At 42.1% G+C, this 20,018-nt stretch overlaps 4 protein-coding genes across 8 annotated transcripts in view; 2 read left to right on the top strand and 2 right to left on the bottom strand.

The window, feature by feature from the left end:
* Dcx-emap (Doublecortin-domain-containing echinoderm-microtubule-associated protein) overlaps positions 1-6,225 on the top strand; it is a 32,946-nt gene extending 26,721 nt beyond the window's left edge. For 2 of the 3 annotated variants that reach the window (XM_076434164.1, XM_076434163.1), the window contains exons 9-17: positions 350-514; positions 603-698; positions 771-908; positions 974-1,234; positions 1,292-1,549; positions 1,679-1,841; positions 1,943-2,125; positions 2,241-2,336; positions 2,478-6,225. In XM_076434164.1, the coding sequence (XP_076290279.1) occupies positions 350-514; positions 603-698; positions 771-908; positions 974-1,234; positions 1,292-1,549; positions 1,679-1,841; positions 1,943-2,125; positions 2,241-2,336; positions 2,478-2,746 (1,629 nt within the window). In that variant the 3' untranslated portion in view covers positions 2,747-6,225. The remainder of the gene's footprint in view (positions 1-349; positions 515-602; positions 699-770; positions 909-973; positions 1,235-1,291; positions 1,550-1,678; positions 1,842-1,942; positions 2,126-2,240; positions 2,337-2,477) is intronic. The other variant, XM_076434165.1, reaches the window with a different exon arrangement.
* Positions 6,226-6,292: 67 nt separating this feature from the next.
* LOC143213867 (7SK snRNA methylphosphate capping enzyme) lies at positions 6,293-13,520 on the bottom strand. 2 transcript variants are annotated; one of them, XR_013010052.1, is made up of 5 exons: positions 13,252-13,520; positions 11,359-12,652; positions 11,061-11,279; positions 8,997-10,667; positions 6,293-8,658 (listed from the first exon to the last, which is right to left on the bottom strand). XR_013010052.1 is itself a non-coding variant. In XM_076434166.1 (4 exons), the coding sequence occupies exons 2-4, from the start codon at positions 12,640-12,642 to the stop codon at positions 9,843-9,845; spliced, it is 2,328 nt and encodes a 775-aa protein (XP_076290281.1). In that variant the 5' UTR covers positions 12,643-12,652; positions 13,252-13,520; the 3' UTR covers positions 6,293-9,842. The 2 variants fall into 2 exon arrangements, 1 of the variants encoding a protein (XP_076290281.1); XM_076434166.1 differs by having other exon boundaries at positions 6,293-10,667.
* A 12-nt stretch (positions 13,521-13,532) lies between these two features.
* On the top strand, positions 13,533-17,522 carry LOC143213868 (uncharacterized). 2 transcript variants are annotated; one of them, XM_076434168.1, is made up of 7 exons: positions 13,533-13,669; positions 14,864-15,028; positions 15,135-15,558; positions 15,852-16,052; positions 16,139-16,335; positions 16,403-16,510; positions 16,572-17,522. In XM_076434168.1, the coding sequence occupies exons 2-7, from the start codon at positions 14,915-14,917 to the stop codon at positions 16,866-16,868; spliced, it is 1,341 nt and encodes a 446-aa protein (XP_076290283.1). In that variant the 5' UTR covers positions 13,533-13,669; positions 14,864-14,914; the 3' UTR covers positions 16,869-17,522. The 2 variants fall into 2 exon arrangements, with proteins under 2 accessions (XP_076290283.1, XP_076290282.1); XM_076434167.1 differs by lacking the exon at positions 13,533-13,669 and having other exon boundaries at positions 14,763-15,028.
* Positions 17,523-17,659: 137 nt separating this feature from the next.
* LOC143213870 (uncharacterized) lies at positions 17,660-19,172 on the bottom strand. The gene is made up of 2 exons (XM_076434171.1): positions 18,662-19,172; positions 17,660-18,289 (listed from the first exon to the last, which is right to left on the bottom strand). The coding sequence occupies exons 1-2, from the start codon at positions 18,815-18,817 to the stop codon at positions 18,128-18,130; spliced, it is 318 nt and encodes a 105-aa protein (XP_076290286.1). The 5' UTR covers positions 18,818-19,172; the 3' UTR covers positions 17,660-18,127.
* Between the last annotated feature and the right edge of the window lie 846 nt (positions 19,173-20,018).

Genomic DNA, 20,018 nt, shown 5'->3' on the forward strand with positions numbered 1-20,018 from the left:
ATTTCCCGAATACAGTGATATGCAATATTAATAGATTATGATTGTTTAAACATAAGAACTCCATAAGAACCACCGAACAGTAATTGTGGAACAATGGAACAAATTTGGTGTGGGACAGTGTTACCGATTTTGATGAAACTTTCATAAAGTAATTTTCCATTTGTATAATTGTTTGCTATTACACTTCGAGAGGTATTTTCACACCCGAAAAATGTTTTCCCGCCGATAACGGTGTCAAGTATCTTTGACTAAATTATAAATGTGAAACGTTTCATCAGAATCGGTGATCGACAGATGGGTGATGTTCCTCGTGAGTTGACAACGAGCGTTCCAACGCGTTGCTCGACAGGTTCACCCGAGCAGAGAGCTGGTAGCGTCGGGACAAAAAGCCGGCAGACACAGGAAAGCGCAGCCACACGTCCGCATATGGTCGACAGAGACCCTGCTCACCCTTTACGTGTTCGGGATGACGGAGTTTCAGATGGGCGTCTCGGCGTTGGCGTTTTCGCAGCTGGTGAAGTATCGTGTCCTCGCGTGTGCACGCGACCACGTCCGAATCAAAGAATCATCGGTGTAAAGCGTTTGTGTATGTGCTTGCGTAGAACGGGGGCAGTTACGTGTTGGCGGTGGACGCTGGCAGGGAGGCGATACTCTCGGTGTGGCAGTGGCAGTGGGGACATTTATTGGGCAAAGTGGCGGTAAGCTTCTTCGATCATCCCATTAATCATTGACACCAAAATCTGGTTAATGAATTTTATACGTCCATCCAGACTATGCAAGAGGACCTGACGGGAGCTGCGTTTCATCCTCTTGACGATAATCTCTTGATCACGCACGGTCGGGGACACCTGACCTTCTGGAACCGGAGAAAAGACGGGTTCTTTGAGAGGACCGATATCATTAAACCAGTAAGCTTTCGTTTACTGTCTAATGGTTGTTTTGAATTTTAAATGATAACAATTTATTATTTCAGCCATCCCGTACCCACGTGACGAGCATCCAGTTCGAGCAGGACGGAGATGTCGTGACGGCGGACAGCGACGGATTCATCACCGTCTACTCAGTAGACGCTGATGGCGCCTATTTCGTGCGAATGGAGTTTGAGGCGCACAATAAGGGTATTAGCTCCCTCGTCATGTTGTCAGAAGGCACTCTGCTCTCGGGCGGAGAAAAGGACCGCAAAATTGCAGCGTGGGATTCTCTGCAGAATTATAAACGCATCACCGACACGAAGGTACAAGAATCTGTATATAATTATTGAATGGCTTAGTTTAATTATATTTATCTTTAGCTACCGGAAGCTGTGGGCGGTGTCCGCAGCATCTACCCCCAGCGACCTGGACGAAACGATGGAAACATATACGTTGGAACCACGAGGAACAATATTCTGGAGGGCTCTCTTCAGAGAAGATTCAACCAGGTTGTCTTTGGCCATGGTAGACAGCTGTGGGGACTCGCTGTGCATCCTGATGATGAGGTGTTCGCCACAGCTGGTCACGACAAGAATATTGCTTTGTGGAGGAGGCACAAGCTTCTGTGGACGACGCAGGTGACTATTCAGTTCCTAAAAGTTGTATAGATTCGTTGTTTATGTGGTCCACACTTCACTTCTCAAACTAAAAAGTAGAGAAAATTGTGATTATACATTTTTATAAACGAATTTAATTAAATCTTACAGGTGGGTTTCGAATGCATCTGCATAGCATTCCATCCCTTCGGAGTGGCCCTAGCTGCCGGATCCTCCGAGGGCCACCTTCTGGTCCTCGCAGCAGACACTGGGACTGCTGTAGCTACCCTCAGAGTCTGCGGATCGCCGTTGTCCTGCATCGGCTACAATCCAAGTAAGTCGTAATCTTAATAAACAATATTTTCTCTTCGCTATTGGCTTAAAGAATGGAATAATCAACTACCTTAACTGCTTCACAATGTTCGCATCCAACAGCCGGAGAGATAGTAGCAATGGGGTCTCAGAACGGCAGCGTGTACCTCTTCAGAGTATCCAGAGACGGGTTCTCGTACAAGAAGAGCAACAAAATCCGAGGAACGCAGCCGTTGGTCCAACTAGACTGGAGTTCGGACAGCAGGTTCCTTCAGACTGTCACTCAGGACTACGACCTAGTATTCTGTAACTATCATCAATCCTTTTAAAACACTATGAGTGCTGTGTTTCCCAGGAAAAAGTAGTCTTTAACAAACTAATAAACATTATTATTCACTAAATATTTAAAAATTCTCCGTAGGGGACGTGAAAGCTTTATCTTCGGAAAAGAGTCCGCTGGTCATGAAGGACGTGAAATGGTACACCCACAATTGCATGGTGGGCTACATGGTGTCTGGTGAGTGAGGACATCATGAAATATCACAGCAATAATGTAGTAACATCTAGACTGTGGAATGTGTACCAAAATTGAGCTGGCCCAACTATTCGAGTCGGCACAGTGCTCCCAGAAAAGTACAGTCGAAATTTTTGATTTCAGGAATGTGGAACAATCGTTACTACCCCCTAACAACCGTGCTAACGACGTCGAGCAGATCAGCGGCGCACGACATGCTGGTCAGCGGTGACGCAGAAGGCTACCTGAGACTCTTCAGGTACCCTTGCACCAGCGCAAAAGCCGAGTACGTCGAAGAGAAGGTGTACAGCTCGCTGGTGGCTTGCGCCAGGTTTCTTTACAATGATCAGAACGTGGTCACCGTCGGTGGAACCGACGCCGCGCTGATGCTCTGGGAGCTGGTCGACGAATAAAACAGCTGAGAGCCATTCCAACGGAGTCTTGTTCGCTCGCAGATCTCTCAGCCAGGTCGTCGATCGTCGCTCAATCCGCGATAACGACTTTTTTATCGATTAGCGAACCGTTTAAACCCATCGCTGGACGAGCGATTTTTCCTGAAGAGACGCCACGACGGTCTCTGAACGACCCTCCGCGACCCTGGGACCGAATTCACAGGTCCTCCGCGTCGCGTTTCATCATTGTCTCCCACCCAGGCTCGTGAAAGTAATCAGACACTGATTTATGACGGGTTAATCACCGTTTTGAAGAGGAGGCAACGAGCTCCGGCTAATGAGGATCGCTTAGTCGGTCGATTGTCTTGGTACTTTCACTTTTTACAGCGGACTCGAGTAATTTCTGAAGACGTTGTTCGAACTCCTCAGGAGAATTATGCGTCTTCTGATCAACGGGTAGAAGATTGTGTAGACATTGTTGTTGTCCGGGTCCCAGGACGGGGCCCGATATCCCCACGCTACACGTTCTGTTATTAAAGCAAGAGAATGGATTTGTGCGGAAAATACATAATTTATTAGTAGACAGCGGATTTTATGCATTTATGAGAAAAATGAATAGGTGCAAAAGTAAAAACATGACACGAATTAAAGAATAATATTATATCGTTCTCAACCTATTAAACATGTTAAGAAAGAAAATACTTCAGCTTGTTGCAAGTAAGGTAGAAAATGTTTATTTTGCATAGAGATCTTCTGTCCATTGATTAGCATAACACGAATAAATTATTCACACGCGCGTTCTCATACATATTTCTCAATCAATTTCTCACCTTCCTCCTTGGAAAACAAACATGGATATTGTGGGACCGCGTGTGAATAATTTCTTCATGTTATGCTAATAACTTATACATATATAGTGTCTGAACGAATCCAGTCGCCTGCTTTAATGACACGTTCTGCACACCGGGAGGCTGACGGGCGTAGAACGAACGTCTCAGACCTCCTTTGTGCGAAATTCAAGTTTTCACATTGAAACGATACCAAAACAGAATTTCCTGTTTAGTGAAAAACATCGTAGACACTGCGGGGGATGATCGAACGCACGGTGGCTGACGAAGGCGAGAGACCGCTGTTGATCTTTCACTTTTCTCATAATTTTTTTATGTAGGATTGTAATAAACACAGTCTCCATGGTCATACCAAGATCATCTTACATTTTTTTAAACGGAATGCTATATTCTAGTTTTGGTATTATGAAAGTACAGAAAAAGAGAAGTTTAGTATGTGTCTTTGGAATGACCTTGCGGCAACTCAAAGCCGTAAAATCGAAAATCTGGTTACTTTATATCCTCTGTATATCTTGCTACTTTTTCGTTGTTCTTTGGAGCAAAAATGTAATAGACGGACAGTGGTCTTTCATTTCCGTCGGTCGCCGTAGACCAAGTGCTGAGAATGTATTAGAAAACATGGAAAACCGTAACAAAAAAAAAAAACGATTAGACAATATTGAAGAGATATTGTAGACGCTATTTGTGGGAACGAGGGCTGACGCCACAGTCAGCCTAATCGTTCAGAGGACACGGGGTCCGCGGACCCCGAAGTAGTTGGGGGACAGGAAGATCTATCTTCCCTTCTTGTTCACCGCTCGATAACGCGTTATTCAAACGCAGTGTACGAAGAGCGTAGAAGATAACGCGTTTAGAGACAATTCGAGACAAAACGAAGAGAATACGCGCGTTCAGGAGCGTGCAATCGGGGTGCTGGCGCCCCTTGGTAGTCATTAAGCGACGAACAATAGTTGTAATCCCGTGACGACGGGACTCTTTATTGTCACGAAAGCGAAACTGAAAACACCCACGACTCATGCACCCATGATTCAGGGCACGATGGTTCAACCTATTTATTCTTCAACGTTTCGAAGATCATACGGACAAGTGCTGTTGCGGGTCAACGCGCCAACCCCGTCGGTACCCTACACCCCTTGTTCACCGTTTCTAAATGAACGACCGTGGACTGGAGTATAGTGTATAACAGAGTTTAAGCGACATGTTGCTATCAATGAGATAACGTAGACGTAGACACACGAGAAACCTTGTCATTGTTAGTCGCGGTAGGCCGTAAGCACGGGATCGTCACTGCCAAGGCATCGAATTTCGAAATTTGTTTCAACACGAGGACTGTGTTTCAATTACGAATCTCCTCGGCGAGCGACTTTATCCACGGAACTGCGATTGGAGCAATGTTTAGCCATAGATAACTAAACTATCATGCGTGAAAATGACACCAATCAAAAATACAAATGTCGAGTTCTTCTTAACTAACAACAAAAATTATTTAGCTTGCAAAGAAAACGGTTTACAGGAAATGCAAAAGTTATATTTGGCATCGAAACGTTTGGTACATTGTTTTGATATCGCCGGAGTCAAATTTCGAATTGTCATATTGACGAAAGTTTAGTTATTCTGGGTTAAGGTCTGACAATGAGATGCAATCTACCTAACACGAGATTATTTTGTAGAGTTAGTTGTTCGTAAGGTTGACTTTAAAAATTAAATATTGGTGTTCTAGCTGATCTTTCTGAAACGAGACGTCGCATTATTTTCTAGAGGTAGTCGTCTGTAAAATTGACTTTAAAAATGAAAAAAGTGTGAATATTCTAGTCGAATTTAGCTATTGGCACGTTAACAATGTTTCTAGAGGTGTCAGACTTCTAGGCGGACTCGGGATTCTGTCTGTAGCTTGAACAGTTCAGAAATAATCAGGAAAAATAATTTTTCCATCGATTTTGTCTTTGCAACCAAGCAATTGCTGTTCGTGGAACGATCTTATACGTAGAGATTGCTCTAGCTTGATTTTTGAGCTCCAAAGCTCCAACAGCAGTTTCGCGTCACAGGAACCACTTTTTTACGTTCTATATGGCCTGTACTTTTGTAAAACGGGAGCAGTCGTACGGAGGTTCTTCAATAATCGATATCGAAGCTTTCCGCCGCGCGCAAGTTTGCGAGCAATTTGTTAAATCATTTGCATCATCGTGTTTGTGTCCTGCTTGTGTCGTACACAGAATATTTTGATTCCATTGAGAACAGCTCGAGGAGCTATTGAACTTTGACGTTGTTGATGCAAATGAATTAATGTACCCGTGCAAGAGAGATTGCGAAAGGTCGAATGTCGCAGGCAGGACTGAATTTTGGTCTTCGATGCACCCTGAAAACAAAGAAGAGAGAATAGAACGAGGAGGATTCAAACGATTCCCCGTAATCTTTAGCGTAAAGACGTAACAGTGTAGAGAAGCTATCTTATTACAATAAATTCTGCACATTAGATACACCACGATCTTATCCTTGCCGTTTACCAGTTCGTTGACCACTCGGTGGCGATGCCTGATTCAAACAATTCATTATATAAACTGTGGATTCTATGCATTTATAACATTTATAGCAAAAATCCACAGTCTAATAGTAAATCCTATAAAATAAACGTAATAAAATTAAGAATAACGGAGGATAAAGGAAGCAGAGAAGTGTGAAGATCGTTTTAAAGGAGAACCGGCGATAGCGGACAGATGGCTAGTGACTCAAAGCGATTCTTTATTAATAATCTGTTCTTTTACACTATGAGTGCTCCTGGTAAGCATCTAAGTGGTTCATTTCCCGGTTCCATACTCTCACCACACACAACATGGAAAAGTGATTGCGCCCGGAGTCGATTTGTGCTGCTTTTCCTCGACCGCCCGTGTTCCCCGCGAATTTTCATCTTTCTTCGCAGACGATCGACGCTCGAGGAATGGAAATGGCGACGCGTCCGACGGGAAGAGGAGCAAAATAAAAGCCGTGTTACGTTCATTCAGTCTCTGAGACAGCGTTGTTGCGCGTGCAGAGAAAATCCGGATAATGAGACGGTATCTCGTTTCCCTATATTATTCGGGTTCCTATTCGCTACATCTTGGCAGTCCATGATGGTTCTGATCTTGAAACTTACTAACAGATAGCGAAAAAATTACTTTTCAAATGTACAGTGCCTCACCCGATTGATGAAGTGCCCTTTAAAACAGAGGGGCATTTTACAATTTCGACCGAACCACTTGGAATTGTTTGAGAATTTTTTCAAAAAATTGTATACAGTCGAATTGACGAAGCGAATATTTTACAGTACAAAAATTATAGCAAAATGTCACTAAGTTTCTTGATCGGGACCACCGTTGTTCTGCGACTATCATCGTCGAACTACAACAAGGAAGCGTGGATTCAACGAAAACAAATCCGTGGATCGTTAACAATCAGAAAAATCGGCGAAATTTCATACTAAGAAGAAAGTTCGCATTGTTTAGGGCAAAAAATGGTGGCCATCGCCGTCGTCCCACCTCCGTGATGCACACAGACTAGATAAATACAAGATCCCTCGCCACCTATGTTCCGTTTTCCGCGCGAAAAACGCCGATAAAAAAGTCCATTTTTTTGTCTTTCGCAAAATTTTTTTTCGAATTTCCTCTCGTCTCGGTACGCGATAGAAATAATACTTTCTCGACAAGCCCCGGGTCCCATCGTCCCTCGAGATCATACTGTCTTCGCTCTCTGTCTTCTCATTCTTCGTGACCACATTCTCCCACTCTCTCGCTCTCACTTTCTCACTCTATAAATAAATAACAACTATATGAAACAATACGCTCGGGTCCTCTAAAATTACACAAATTTACAGGTCTACAGTCTAGAGTCTTTGACCGATAGTTCGCCTCTCTCTCTCTCTCACACACACACACTCTCTCTTTCTCTCTCTCTATACAACGCGTTCGAGAGTCCTCGGGACTCGTTTCCTTCTACACACGATCAAACAAACCGGAGGAAAACAGAAACATTCGAAGAAAAAACACTACGATCGGGTGTGCTGTACTCTCTTCGACGCATTCCGCAGGCAACTGACGGCGATCCAACGATCGAGGGACGCTCCCCGCATCGATCATTATCAGATAGTCGACGGCAAACGTCCGGACGAGCTTCTTGTCGATCGATTACAATTTTCACATTTTTTTCACGAGGGAATGCACTGTCAATCTCAAAAGTCTCGAGACATTCTTTGAAATTTGTATTATAGTGTATCCATATTTACTTCCATAGAATCTTATTTTAATTCAGAGGAATTAAAACATCACACCTAGTAGAAGTTAAGACAGAAAACTTTTTAAGAGTGGACCAGACGACTGTGTTTCCTTGAGCTGTTACCATGATTAATTCATTAGATCTTCAATTTAACCACGTGTACAATTTGTGTCAAAGTACTGCAAACTACTTACTATTAGTATATTTCGTTTCTCAAATGAAATAATACAAGAATTCCGGCCAATTTGCTGCGAAGCATGTGTAGAGACTCTTATGACTAACCTTATCCAATTTGCACAAGAAAATGATTGGACACGCATTTTAACATATGTGACACGCGTATCCAATATTTTTGGAGAACTACCTTTCTCACAATCAACCAAATCTGTTTGTGTAAATTGAACGTTTTCCCGTCTTTTCTGAATTTCAAAACAGTCGATGCCGGTTGTCACCTTCTTCGTTTCTTTGTTTATACAGGAAAGACGCGTATGGCAGCGGCAAGACAACCAGCGCTTCGCAGTCGAAAGACACGGTAAAGCCAAAAAGAGGAAAAATAAACGGTCAGTCTTCTGTCGACCAAACGCGTGCTCTCGGACAGTACAGCGAACAATGAGAAAACGCTCGTAATTAGGCACGGTACTTAGAATTTGTTTCGCGCATCACCTTGCCCTTGTCTCGCGTTAGACACAGCCGGGATAAAGCACGCCCTGTCTTCGCTATCACATTCATGCTACGTAAAAGCGACACAATTTCTATCGTATACAGTGCTGATTTACGTCTCTTCTTATCCCCCCTCTCCTTCCTCGCTGTTATCTCTTCAACGGAGCATCGTTTCGTCACCTACAGTCGGAGCAAACTTAATTGACCATCGTTCTCAGGCAGTTATTTGCGAACCGCGGATTTTATACAGTTATTGCAAACTGTATGCGCAAGATTCAGAAGAATTCAAGAATACTGTTCTACTTATTCATCTCCTCAACACTAGGTTTACAGGTCGTTTTAATATTTTTCATGTGCGATTATTGAGATTGTAAAGATGCATTCGCGAGGTATTATAAATTTAGGAATTAAAAAATTTGTATAGTCACATTCTCGTTATTTTTATAATGTGAAATAGTCACTTTTAGTACTCCGTAAATCTAGTGTTAAAAACATTAAGGAAATAAATTTCTACTTGCCTGTTTTCAATAATTAACGCAGACAATTGTCGTTTAGCACGAAAATCCACAGTGATGAAAACGAAGCGGGCATTCTAACATTTCATGGCGGCTTCAGAAAATAGATCCGCTCTATCTCATGGAAAGCAAATATGTATACTTATCATTGATGCTACCAGCCGAGCAAACTTTGCGGAACTCTTTCACAGCGGAAACTGTGCGACCAACTTGAATCCAGTAGCTATACCCACGCGGCTCTTGATCTTCCTCTTCAATTCTATGCTCTCGGTAATAAAGTATCTGGTCAAGGCCATTACCCCTACCTAAACGCACGACATTCCCTCCCGCACGCGAATGAAATCCGCCTCCCAGGCCAATTGATTTTACTCCGACTATAGCTTCTCTAACATTCGAGATCGATTTCAAACGCACCGATACAAAATACACGGAAACTCTCACCAGATATTCCGAGGGGAAACCTACGATTTTTAACTCGGTATAACTCAATTTTCCATAAAAAATTAAAAAAAAAGAAGAACAAGAAAAAACGAAACAAACAAACGGTGTCACGGGGGATAGAGTCGGGGGAACGCTAGAAAATACTCTTTCCGGTCCTAACGTTCGAGAGCGGATCGAGTTCCGAATTCATCATCTTTGTCGCTGGAATCAATTAATGAAACGAGATTTTCAGTGGAATTCACTTTCCAGATTTCCTCGCGACTCTATACAAACATTCGCGAGAAGCGAATGGAAAGACAGACAAAAGAGAACGAAAACGAAAGGGTTGGCCAACTAAATCGATAACCAAACAGCCAGAAGTTGATAGCACCGCTCGTTTCCCACGCAAGAAGCGCCCCGAGTACCGATTTACGTGTTGTCCGAGGTCAGTTCGCAGCGTTGCGTCTTCGATTGATCCTCTTCGCAAAGACTCCTTGATCCTCTATCATCCATCTGCCCTTTGGGCCGAGAGTCATCTTTATCTTCTGTACAATCCATCTTTTCGGCTACTGATTTTATTTGCTTCGCTTTCAACCTGCTGCCACGCTGATCCTCAGGCACCAGAGTCTTTTTCTGTGCCTCCGCTGTTCTGGTATTCTCGTCCGGCCTGGACTTGGGTGCCTCCTTCACTTTCTCACAACTTTTCCCGTCTACCAGGTCCTGCTTTTTCATGTTCTCAGGACCAGGTTCCCCGGGTTTGTCAGTCGTTTCTTCCGCCTCCATTTTATCAGCCTCCATGTTGGCGTCCACGTAACACATCTTAGAAACGTCCGGCGGTTGACTATCGTTATTATAACCGGGAGTATCGTAGCAAGGCGTTGCACTCGGTGCATAAACGTTCTCCAGCTGATCGTACTGGCTCATGGATTCGTTGCTCTGCTGACTGATCTCGGACATGTTGCCACCCTTGATGTTCTCCTTCTGGAACAGCTTCTGCTCATACTCTCTGCGCTCGATCAGCTCTTGCCTCTCCACTGTCCGCTCTTCTCGTTTTGACGTCGAAATATCTTCCGTGTTTTCTTGGGCAAGTCCAGGCTTCGTGTACAGATGGACCGGTCGTTGAAAGCCCTTTGACGGGTGCGCGGGGATAGAGAGCACCTCGCACTTGGAGAAACCAACCTCGGCGGACAGCAGATACTGCGTGAAGCTGTGCGGTCGGAACTCGATACTCTGGTAATTTTTGTAGATACGTTCCTGAAACACGAGAAGGAATTAGGATTTTTGAATGGTTCAGCAACGCGTGACGCGCTCTAAGGTAGGACTCTTGCTGCTGATGCAGGTGCCCGAACTTGGGTATTCGGTAGAAGTGGGCGGGAACCCGAAAATGAAATTTTTCCCGTTCTCACTCCGAATAAAATTCTCGACCCGTTCCGACTCAACATTTTCGGGTTCTCGCACAGCTCTAGTACTCGGATATCCACTTAATTTAACTCTGTTTCAGTCAATTTAACTCAATTTAAGTTTCTGTTTTGATATAGAGAGATCGTTTACATTTTCTAGTTACGAGCACGATCTTGTAACGTATACAATATTTCTTCGGGTACTCGCAAGTATCAGCAAAAGCTCTACTTTCGAAACTCTACTTACTGTTAGGTTCTTCTTCTTGGAATAACTGCTCCATCCTTGAGGCTCTAAAATAAGGACCCCACCTGGACGAAGTTGAGCATACATACGTTTAAAGGCTTGCTTGAGGCCCGCGTCGCCGAAGTTCAGGTGTATCCACTTGGTGATGGATAAGCAGAGGATCGTGTTGAACTGCGGTTGCTCCGTGCACAGAAGAGCATCGTCTTCGAGTACGTAGTTACCCTAAAAAGACAAGTGTTTCAATTTGTCACGTTTCTAATTCTTACTTGCAATAAATGAACTATTGTGTTGTATACAATACCTGCACGAAAGTAACATTATAAGGGAAACCTTTGTAATTCTTGTTCTTTGTAAAGCCTGGAATATCAACCGGCCCATAATTGATCGGCATAGACATTGGGAAGAAGTTTACATCATGGTGATCACTGTCTTCATTACCAGCAGGGGACTGTACACAATTGACATAGTGTTTGATATTTTTTCTAGCAATATTGATGAGTGTTCGATCAATGTCAATACCGGTTACACTGTGAGCTGCCAGATCTCTTGCAACGGACAGAGTAATATGGCCAATATTGCAACCAATGTCCAATACATCTTTCCCAATGAACAACTTTTTGCGCTGGGCAAATACTGTCAGTCTTGTGTCTATATCGTGGTGTGAGTTGCGATAGCCATAGTACCTGTTGTAGTTGCCATACTGATAACGCGCGTCTTTCTCTCGGAAATTTGGCATAGTCTGTTTCTTTTTCTTATCCTGACTCGGCCGGTGTTGTGGTCGAGGTTTCCACGCTCCAGGTTGAGGAATAACAGGACTAACAATTTTATCCTTAACATCAACCTTCCGTAATCTTTTGTCCTTCGGTTCTTCCAAACCTTTCAAACGTAATTTGTTTTTGTCTTTCTGTGGACTCTCTGGTTTGGGCTCTTTAGGCTGATTCGGTGGTGGAGAATTTGACGGTGCAGACTGTTGCGTTGTTTCAACATTCTCTGGCACAGCCACCTCCATAGGTTCTGCGATCTCAACTGCATTGCATTCTTTAGGTTTGGATTCGAATAGATCACTTGCATCATCTTTCCCAGATCCTGAAGAGGCCCGTTTTTTCTTCCTGTTTCTACGCTTTGAGCCCTTTTTGGTTGGAGAAATCAGTTGCTTCTCATATTCATCATCGTCACTACAGTTACATAAATTCAGAGGATCGCAAATGTTCGGAGGTATGATGACCTCAATAGCCTCTTTCTTGTGTTTAGGCGTAGGAAGCGGGCTAGACTTTGGAGTAACAGCGTTCATGGCTCTGTTTATTTCCTCGTCTTGCATGCTGTTCAGATTCAAAGGATCGCATATGTTGCCACCAAGTAGAAACTTGGTCGGTGGTATGATGATACCCTCCTTCTTTCTACGCTTATACGGTGGAAAGAATTTACCGTTGCTACTAAAACTCTGCAGGCGTTTTCTACCAAACTTGAAGTGACGACCATCTTCATGCTTATGCTTCTTGGAATTGAAAGTTTTCCTTGATTTCTCATTCTCCTTTTTATTGATCTGACCCACTTTTGTGGGACGATCAACTTGTGCGGATGACATCTTGTAGATTCTGTGGATAGAACAAAGTAAATAGAAAATCTGATTTTTTTACGATAGAAAACATTTGTTAAACATAGCAATCTAATAACAATGCGAAAAAGGCGGGAATAGAGTTCGACCGAATAACATGCAATAATTGCAATAATTGCTTGAATTATACTTACCGATTGATATCTATAAAAATTTTAGATATCAAATAAATCATTTAAGAACCAAACGGTAAATTGACATGAACAAGGCATTGAATTAAATACGATATACAAAACAGAGGTGCGTAGTAAAAGACGTTATTGCTCACTTTTAAATCGCTCGGCTTCGCCCCACAAGGAAGTCCAGATTAAAATTATCGCGATAAAATAAAGCACAAACATTTTCACGTTTTCGTTTACAATTCGAAAGATAGCGAATTTTATTGGGTAGAACGATCGTTTGTTCCGCGGGTTCTTCGCCTTGATGAAACACACGGCGTTCTTAGGTGAATTTATCGTTCCCGCGATCGCGCATGCGCAGAAAATGGTTTATACGTTCTGTAAACGGATGGTCGCCAATGCCCCGAGTTTTCCTTCGGTGTTTCTGGCCTTAAATGCCGAGCCAGCCGATCGAACTTACCTTTAATCGTTTCGCAGACGGCTCCTGTTTCACCTCGACGTAATTTTCGTTCGCATTAAGCACAAAAACACGGGTTAATCACGGGATACACGACACAGCCAGCTCAGAACCCTTGTTGTGCGCCCATCAACGATGGCGAATAGCTGCTTCGCTTGCCTCGCTCAAACTCCATTTTCTATGTGGCCACCCGAGGGAGCCGAGCGTCACTTCGGCAATTTTCGGAAGCGAAACACAATTTGATCGGGTCATGGCAATTTCCCGAGCGCAGCGGGAATAGAGAATCATTGGGAAACCGCGAAAACCCTCCTAACGAATTTCTCAGGCTTGAAACACGCGATAGAAAGATTAACAAACATCGAGATTAGAAAAATCTGTGTAAACAGACGCAAAGCGACGATTGACGCGCCTTATCTTTCCCGTAAGTGATGAAACTATTATATTAGGTACAAATGTAGCAAACTTTAATTTCCAATTACTCGTTACCGAGACTGTGGACTTTTATGCAAAATTTTCTGCATTGGTTGCAGAAATTTATTTTTTTGTTGAATAATTTTAGTAGGCTGAAAATAATATATTCATAGTTAGACTGTGGATCTTTATGCAAAATAAAAATTTTCTACATTTGTTATAAAACGTGGGCGCCACTAATAATTTCACTTGGTCGAAAAAACTATATTGATGCTGTTCAATTCTTTCAATCCTTACATCGGATCAAGTTGCATCTATTCATTTTTGTCACAACTATGTAATCCACGGTCTACTCACTATAAAATTGAAATATTTCATTCGATTGATTAATTGAAAAGAGTGAATCATAAAAAATGACGGAACGTTTAGCCGAGGACTACTGCGTTATATCATTTCTAAAAATAATGTTGAACATGAAAATTATGGGACTGAGGTAGTAGAACAATAATGTAAATATAGTACGTTTACACACATACACAAATATGTTACCATGGAGAACTCATGTAGACGCGTTCATACGGTAATGTTAATGGAAATGATGCAAGCAGTCATCTTTAGTAAACGATCGCGTTACTGTAATCACAATAATAATTGCAAAAATATTTCACATAATTCCTAAAGATATTTTTTAAAAATGCGTTTTGTAAATTTCTACCGTTTACGACGGTTATATTTTTGAATGACAACCGACGAATCAAATGGAATCGCGCGGAACGTAGTTTCGATGGACCAATCGCAGCTTTGGCGCTAATTGCTATATTTCAAAAAATGAACAACACTCCTCGCGTCGAGCATTTCTTCACGCACAAGGATTACGCGAATAAATTATCAGCGAGTGAACAAATTAACCGTTAATTGTCAGTGTACATAATGCAATTATTTAATCAATTTTTAAACGACATACTTTATGCGCTTACCGATTGTCATCCGATCGAAATTCTGATTGGTTCCCGTCGGCCCGCACGAAATCCGTGCGAGACGTCGTGCGAACCCCGTTATAAACACGGCGGGTTAATTGTTCACTCGGAAGTTTTATCCCTTGCCCGGATTTTTTTTTTCGTAACAAAATTACGCTGTTCTCCAGTTGATAAACTATTTCTTTTGCGCACCGTTCCTTTTCAAAAACCATTGTTATTTCCTTCAGTTCCCTTTTGTACAAGTATTAACTTTTACGAAACCGACACGGAGGTACGATATGCAGCGCAAAATTAATTTGTTCGAACGATTGGAATCGAAGCCGACGATGTTGTTCAAGAGATCGGACTTCGGTCAGGTGAAGTGTGATGTGTTGACAGATTCGTTGCCTCAGGTAATTGGGGAAAAAAAACATTTTGACCTATTCGCGTAATTATTTATTTATTTATTTATTTATATTTACATCGGAAGATACTCATGCCTTTATTTATCTTTCTCAGTTCAATTTCTTCAAAAAAAGTCTGCGCGACATTAACAGTAGCGACTCCTCGTTCTTCGTGACGCCACCGATGGAAAATAAATTTGTCGTGACGCCAAAAGCGCCGGTGAAAAACAAAAAAGAATCCAAGAGGGCGGACCTGAAGCCTAAGAGGTTGCAGTACACTGAGGAGGAGCTGGACGCTGACAACGCGCAAAATGTGAAAGATACTGTGCCCGAAAAGTCGGGCAACGCGTTGCTTCGCAAACGAGACTCGGTCCAATGCAACAAGGTCAACTCCACGGAGAAACGGATCACCAGATCGCAAGCGAAGCTAGACATTAAACCGCAGACGATCGACAAAGAGAACGACAGTACCGCGATAAACAATAGATCGAGGAACACATCGATCGTTAGAAATAATTTAACTCGGGTCTCGTCTATAGGTAGGTGTACAAAGAACGAGCAAAAATGCGCCCCAGCGTCGAAAGACACCGGTGTCAGAGACAAATTGACCCACTTTCGGCTATAACAGTGTACGGTTTAGCTGTTACTTTAATTGTAGAAGTACGTTACCATTAAGGACGAAGATTGTAATAAGATAATTTGTACGATACAATGCTGTTTTCTAAGCCGATAGATTTGTAACAAGTAAAATTTGAGCACACCTGGAACGTGTCGAATGTTTTACTTTAGTTTTAGAATAATGATAAGGGTAGAATGTTTATTTGTTCTTTAGTAAACGATTCATGCTCAGAGGAGTTGTCTCAATGTGACAGTAGTCTTGATTGGAAAGGCAAATTGCGTTGGCTGCAGTCTAGGAGAGACGTTGGCCTATGGGTTGAGTGCTGTAGACGTGAATGTAAGAAATTGAGATACACGGAAGAGTATCATGATCCACTAGATGTGCCAGAGATATGGTACTGCGAGATGAACTTTGGTGCGGAACTATTTTCGTTAAATTCCTTTGAAATTTCTATGGTACAGTTGTTTTTCTTGTTATAATATCATTGTCTGATTTTACAGATAAGACAATAGCGTCTTGTGCTATTCCACAAGTACCTATGGCACCTGCGTTGGAGGCTGACTTAATTGAAAATTGCTATAATGCTGGCAGCATTGTGTGGGCTCGTGTTCAGGGGTATCCATGGTGGCCTGCAATAGTTTGCGACAGTCCTGACACATTCCGATACTATGAACAAAATAATCGTTCTCAGAAACCTGTAAGTTTTCACTTGTTTGAATGTTAAACAATTTTTTATATAAAATAATAACTAATTCGATTTCCAGATTAAATACTTTGTCACATTCTTCAATGATGTATTGGAATGTGCCTGGCTCCACAAGCATTATCTAAAACCATTCGCAAGAACTAAATACAGCACACTTATCACCAGGGTATTTAATTGTTGATGGTAACAGATGTGTACACTATAACTGAAAGTATTTTTTGTTGCAGACAATATTCCATAAAGTTGACTATAAAAGCTCCCTCGACAAATGGTATGAGATAGCCCTAAGTGCTCTTCGACTATCTATCTCAGAGAGATTGCAAAAGTTTAGTTATCTGGCGTTGTATGAGAAAATGCACGACGTTAACAACAACGATACCAAGACGATCGAAGAAGAAATGGAGACAAATTCGGACGAAGAAATACCGTCCTCGGCTCCCACGAATTCTCTATCGCTGCGAGATTATTATTTCATGTTCCTTTGTAAAGCGAATTGCAATACTTCCGATGAGTGTTCATATTAATTAATACGTCGAAAAAGACGTCTCATTTTCCACGTAAATAGATTACCTCGAACCTTGTAAGTATTTACACACAAGAATATTCACATGTAACGAATACAATATGGAGGTACATAGACATTTTCTGAATCTTTTGTTCAGAGAAGATATCTAACTTACCAGAGGTGGTCAACTAAAAGATTGATCATTTAGTACTATACTACTTTACCGACCATTTAGCGATCGAGGGATCATATTCAGTTACTATAATTTCCCACGCGAGAGCAGCACCGACACCGTGCGCCGACGAATAATTTTTCTATTTTCAAAAACTGTAATTACTGGCATTAAGACCATAAAAAATATTTTAGGACTACAAGAATTTACATTAATATTAGTTTTGTAAACACTAAAATATTTTACAACAAAGCGTAAATTTTACATGCATTTACGTCACTAACGAATTTCATCAGCATTCTATTTTTTGTAAGACCTCTATGCAACCCGAGGCAATTCTTCAAAAAAGTTGATAAAGAATACGTATAACATGGTCGTTTTTAAAGTAACGGTGTCGTGTATCCTGTAGAACTTTTTCTAATATCCTAGCCCCTCATCTATCTCAAACAGCAGGGTTATCTTGCTTGGGTCAAAAGATAAGGGACAGGATAGAGTTTATTTTATAGTTATTACAAATTTAATGATCGGATCATGTTTAGGATGTTTCAATAAAACTGAAACCGAACATGAAGCACTTTATGGAGGAAGATATTTTAATTGTACATAAAAGTTTTAAATAAGCTATTCATTTATCAAATCGATTAACTCCACTAAATAAAAGATAGAGAGAATTGATGAAACGGTTATTTTCATTTTTAAATTCTTCTTTACAAGAACGCATAAATTGTTCAAGAAAATGCAGGAATGGGTGCTCGGGTGCCCCATAGCCAATCAAATGGTTAATATGGAGTACCATTGGGGACAGTAGCGCGTTATAACTAATTGGGGCCTTGGGCAAAGTAGAATTTCGGGGCCCCTAACCGCAACTAAATAACTTTATGAGAAAAATGTAGAATTTGGTTTGTGTTCGGGGCCCCCTGCATTCGCCCAAGTTGCCCATAGGGTAATGCGCCACTGATTGGGGACATATTTTGACGACACCGGTTACCAAGTATTTCCCGGCCGATGTTTGACGTTCGAAACGTTTTCTCAGCGGAAATCGTGCGTACATAAACGCTTGTAAATCGACATGTTAATGTAGTGCAAAGTTCGATGGGGTCTTGAGGTCAGTCCGATGTCAGCGGATACGGAGACCCTCCACATGGTGAATTGCGGCCATATTTGCGTGTTCTTTGCTGATATATCACGTCAAACCCCCCGGTTTCCTTGTTCAGCTTATACGGGATCAAATTCCCATAGACAGAGAGCAATCCTTCCATTTTACGACTCTGTTCAAAATCGTATAGTATAGGCCAAGCAACCAAGACAGTTCGTGCCGTTTTAATTAACCTTAGAATGGCACCTTGGTTCCTCATAACTACAGCAAAACAGGCTGATTTTCTTTTAACACTCGGACGGCGGAACATTTTTACAATTTTATAATTGACGATGTTTACGTCCATGCACTGCTTAATGCGTCAATTTTTTTAAACATATTTTAAAAGACAGTAAGTTGGAATAGAATTTACTTAAAATCGAAAGGTAACTGTAAATCAGCTTAATTAAATTTTTGAAGGGATACCAGTGCAATATTTCGCGATTTAAGCATACAGAGTGCCATTATTGGGTTGATAAGGATAAAACTTGCGCGTCCCGGTTACCTGATAAAATTTTCGAAAATCTTCCACGAGCGTAACGAAACATGTTGGAATTTTGTCGGCTGTCTCGATGACCCAAGCTCTTAACACTGTCCGCCTCTCCATAAAGAAAGAAAAAAGGAAAACGATAACCCCAGATACCGTGGCGGGCACATACATGCCCGTTATCGTTCCCGTAATAGTCGGACGATCGTGTTGCTAACTGAGTACTCGGGTTATCTGCTCTGTTTGTCCTTCTTACAATTTCGTTACGTTCGCCAGGCGTTTTTCCGACGTCGTGGCGGTTTTTCTCGCCGGAAACGACCATTAACTTTACAGCGATTATAATCTCCGATCGTTACCGTTTCTCCGGTGGTTTTTTTCTTCTTACGAGTAAATAAGATTGATTGGTATCGTGTAACACCGCCTTCTATGTTTATCGAACGGATTGGTAGCGATCGGTTCGCCGCTGTTACCACATTGGAAAATAAAATGAAGGTCGACACTGGGTCAGAAGGTTGTAACGCCCTCGCGACTGCGCTATAAATAGCCCGCAGCATTGAATTCAACAAACTGTCCACAGAAATAATTCGATTTTCCAAAATGATTCGCGGATTCTCGTCCGGGAGCGTAAAAATTTTCTTTTACTTAAGAATTTCAAACGAAATTAGATTGACGAGAGGATGTTTGAAAACCTAAGGAGAGATCTCAATAAAAACGTGGTTTGAACGGAGTATTGGCGTTCACGTGCGCAAAGCACGAGAAGAAGGATGAAACTGACGACCTAATAGAGGCTATTAGGGAGCAATGTTCCAATTAGCCCCCACGAATAATCACCGGGGGGTGAATAACTCGGATTGTACAGGCTGAAACTATTTCGGTGGACCGTCGGAGGGTCCGTATATATTTTTAATGCGCCCTACGTGGCCGCGCCACTGCCGCGAGAAATAACTCAGAAACCGTTGAACTCGCCACGTGGAAATTCTATTTCTTTTGCGCCTTAATTGCACTCGAGTGTCGTTGAAAATCCTCTCCGCAAATAGCCTGTGCGCGGTTTAATGTTCATAATTTCGAGGTCCCGCAGGGCGAGGACTGTTTCGTCACGAATATCGCAGACGGGGTTATGGGGTCCGGTCATGGTCGTAAATATTCGCCCCCTTCCCCTACCAAGGCCTTATCAAAATTGGGTCTAGCGGGATAAGCAGGGTCTAGCGGCCCCGGTCACAATTTTTATTGATATTGTGTGGAAAACAATGGTTTTAGGTTGAAAGATAATCCCCTCAAAATTTTAAGTCGCTAACCCTTCATATAAGGATGATATGATTTTTTTCACGCTTGTTAATTAAGATTTTCAGATAAAAAAAGAACAAAAATACTCGAA

The sequence above is a fragment of the Lasioglossum baleicum genome, chromosome 12 (genome assembly GCF_051020765.1).
Source record: "Lasioglossum baleicum chromosome 12, iyLasBale1, whole genome shotgun sequence".
Classification (NCBI taxonomy): domain Eukaryota; kingdom Metazoa; phylum Arthropoda; class Insecta; order Hymenoptera; family Halictidae; genus Lasioglossum; species Lasioglossum baleicum.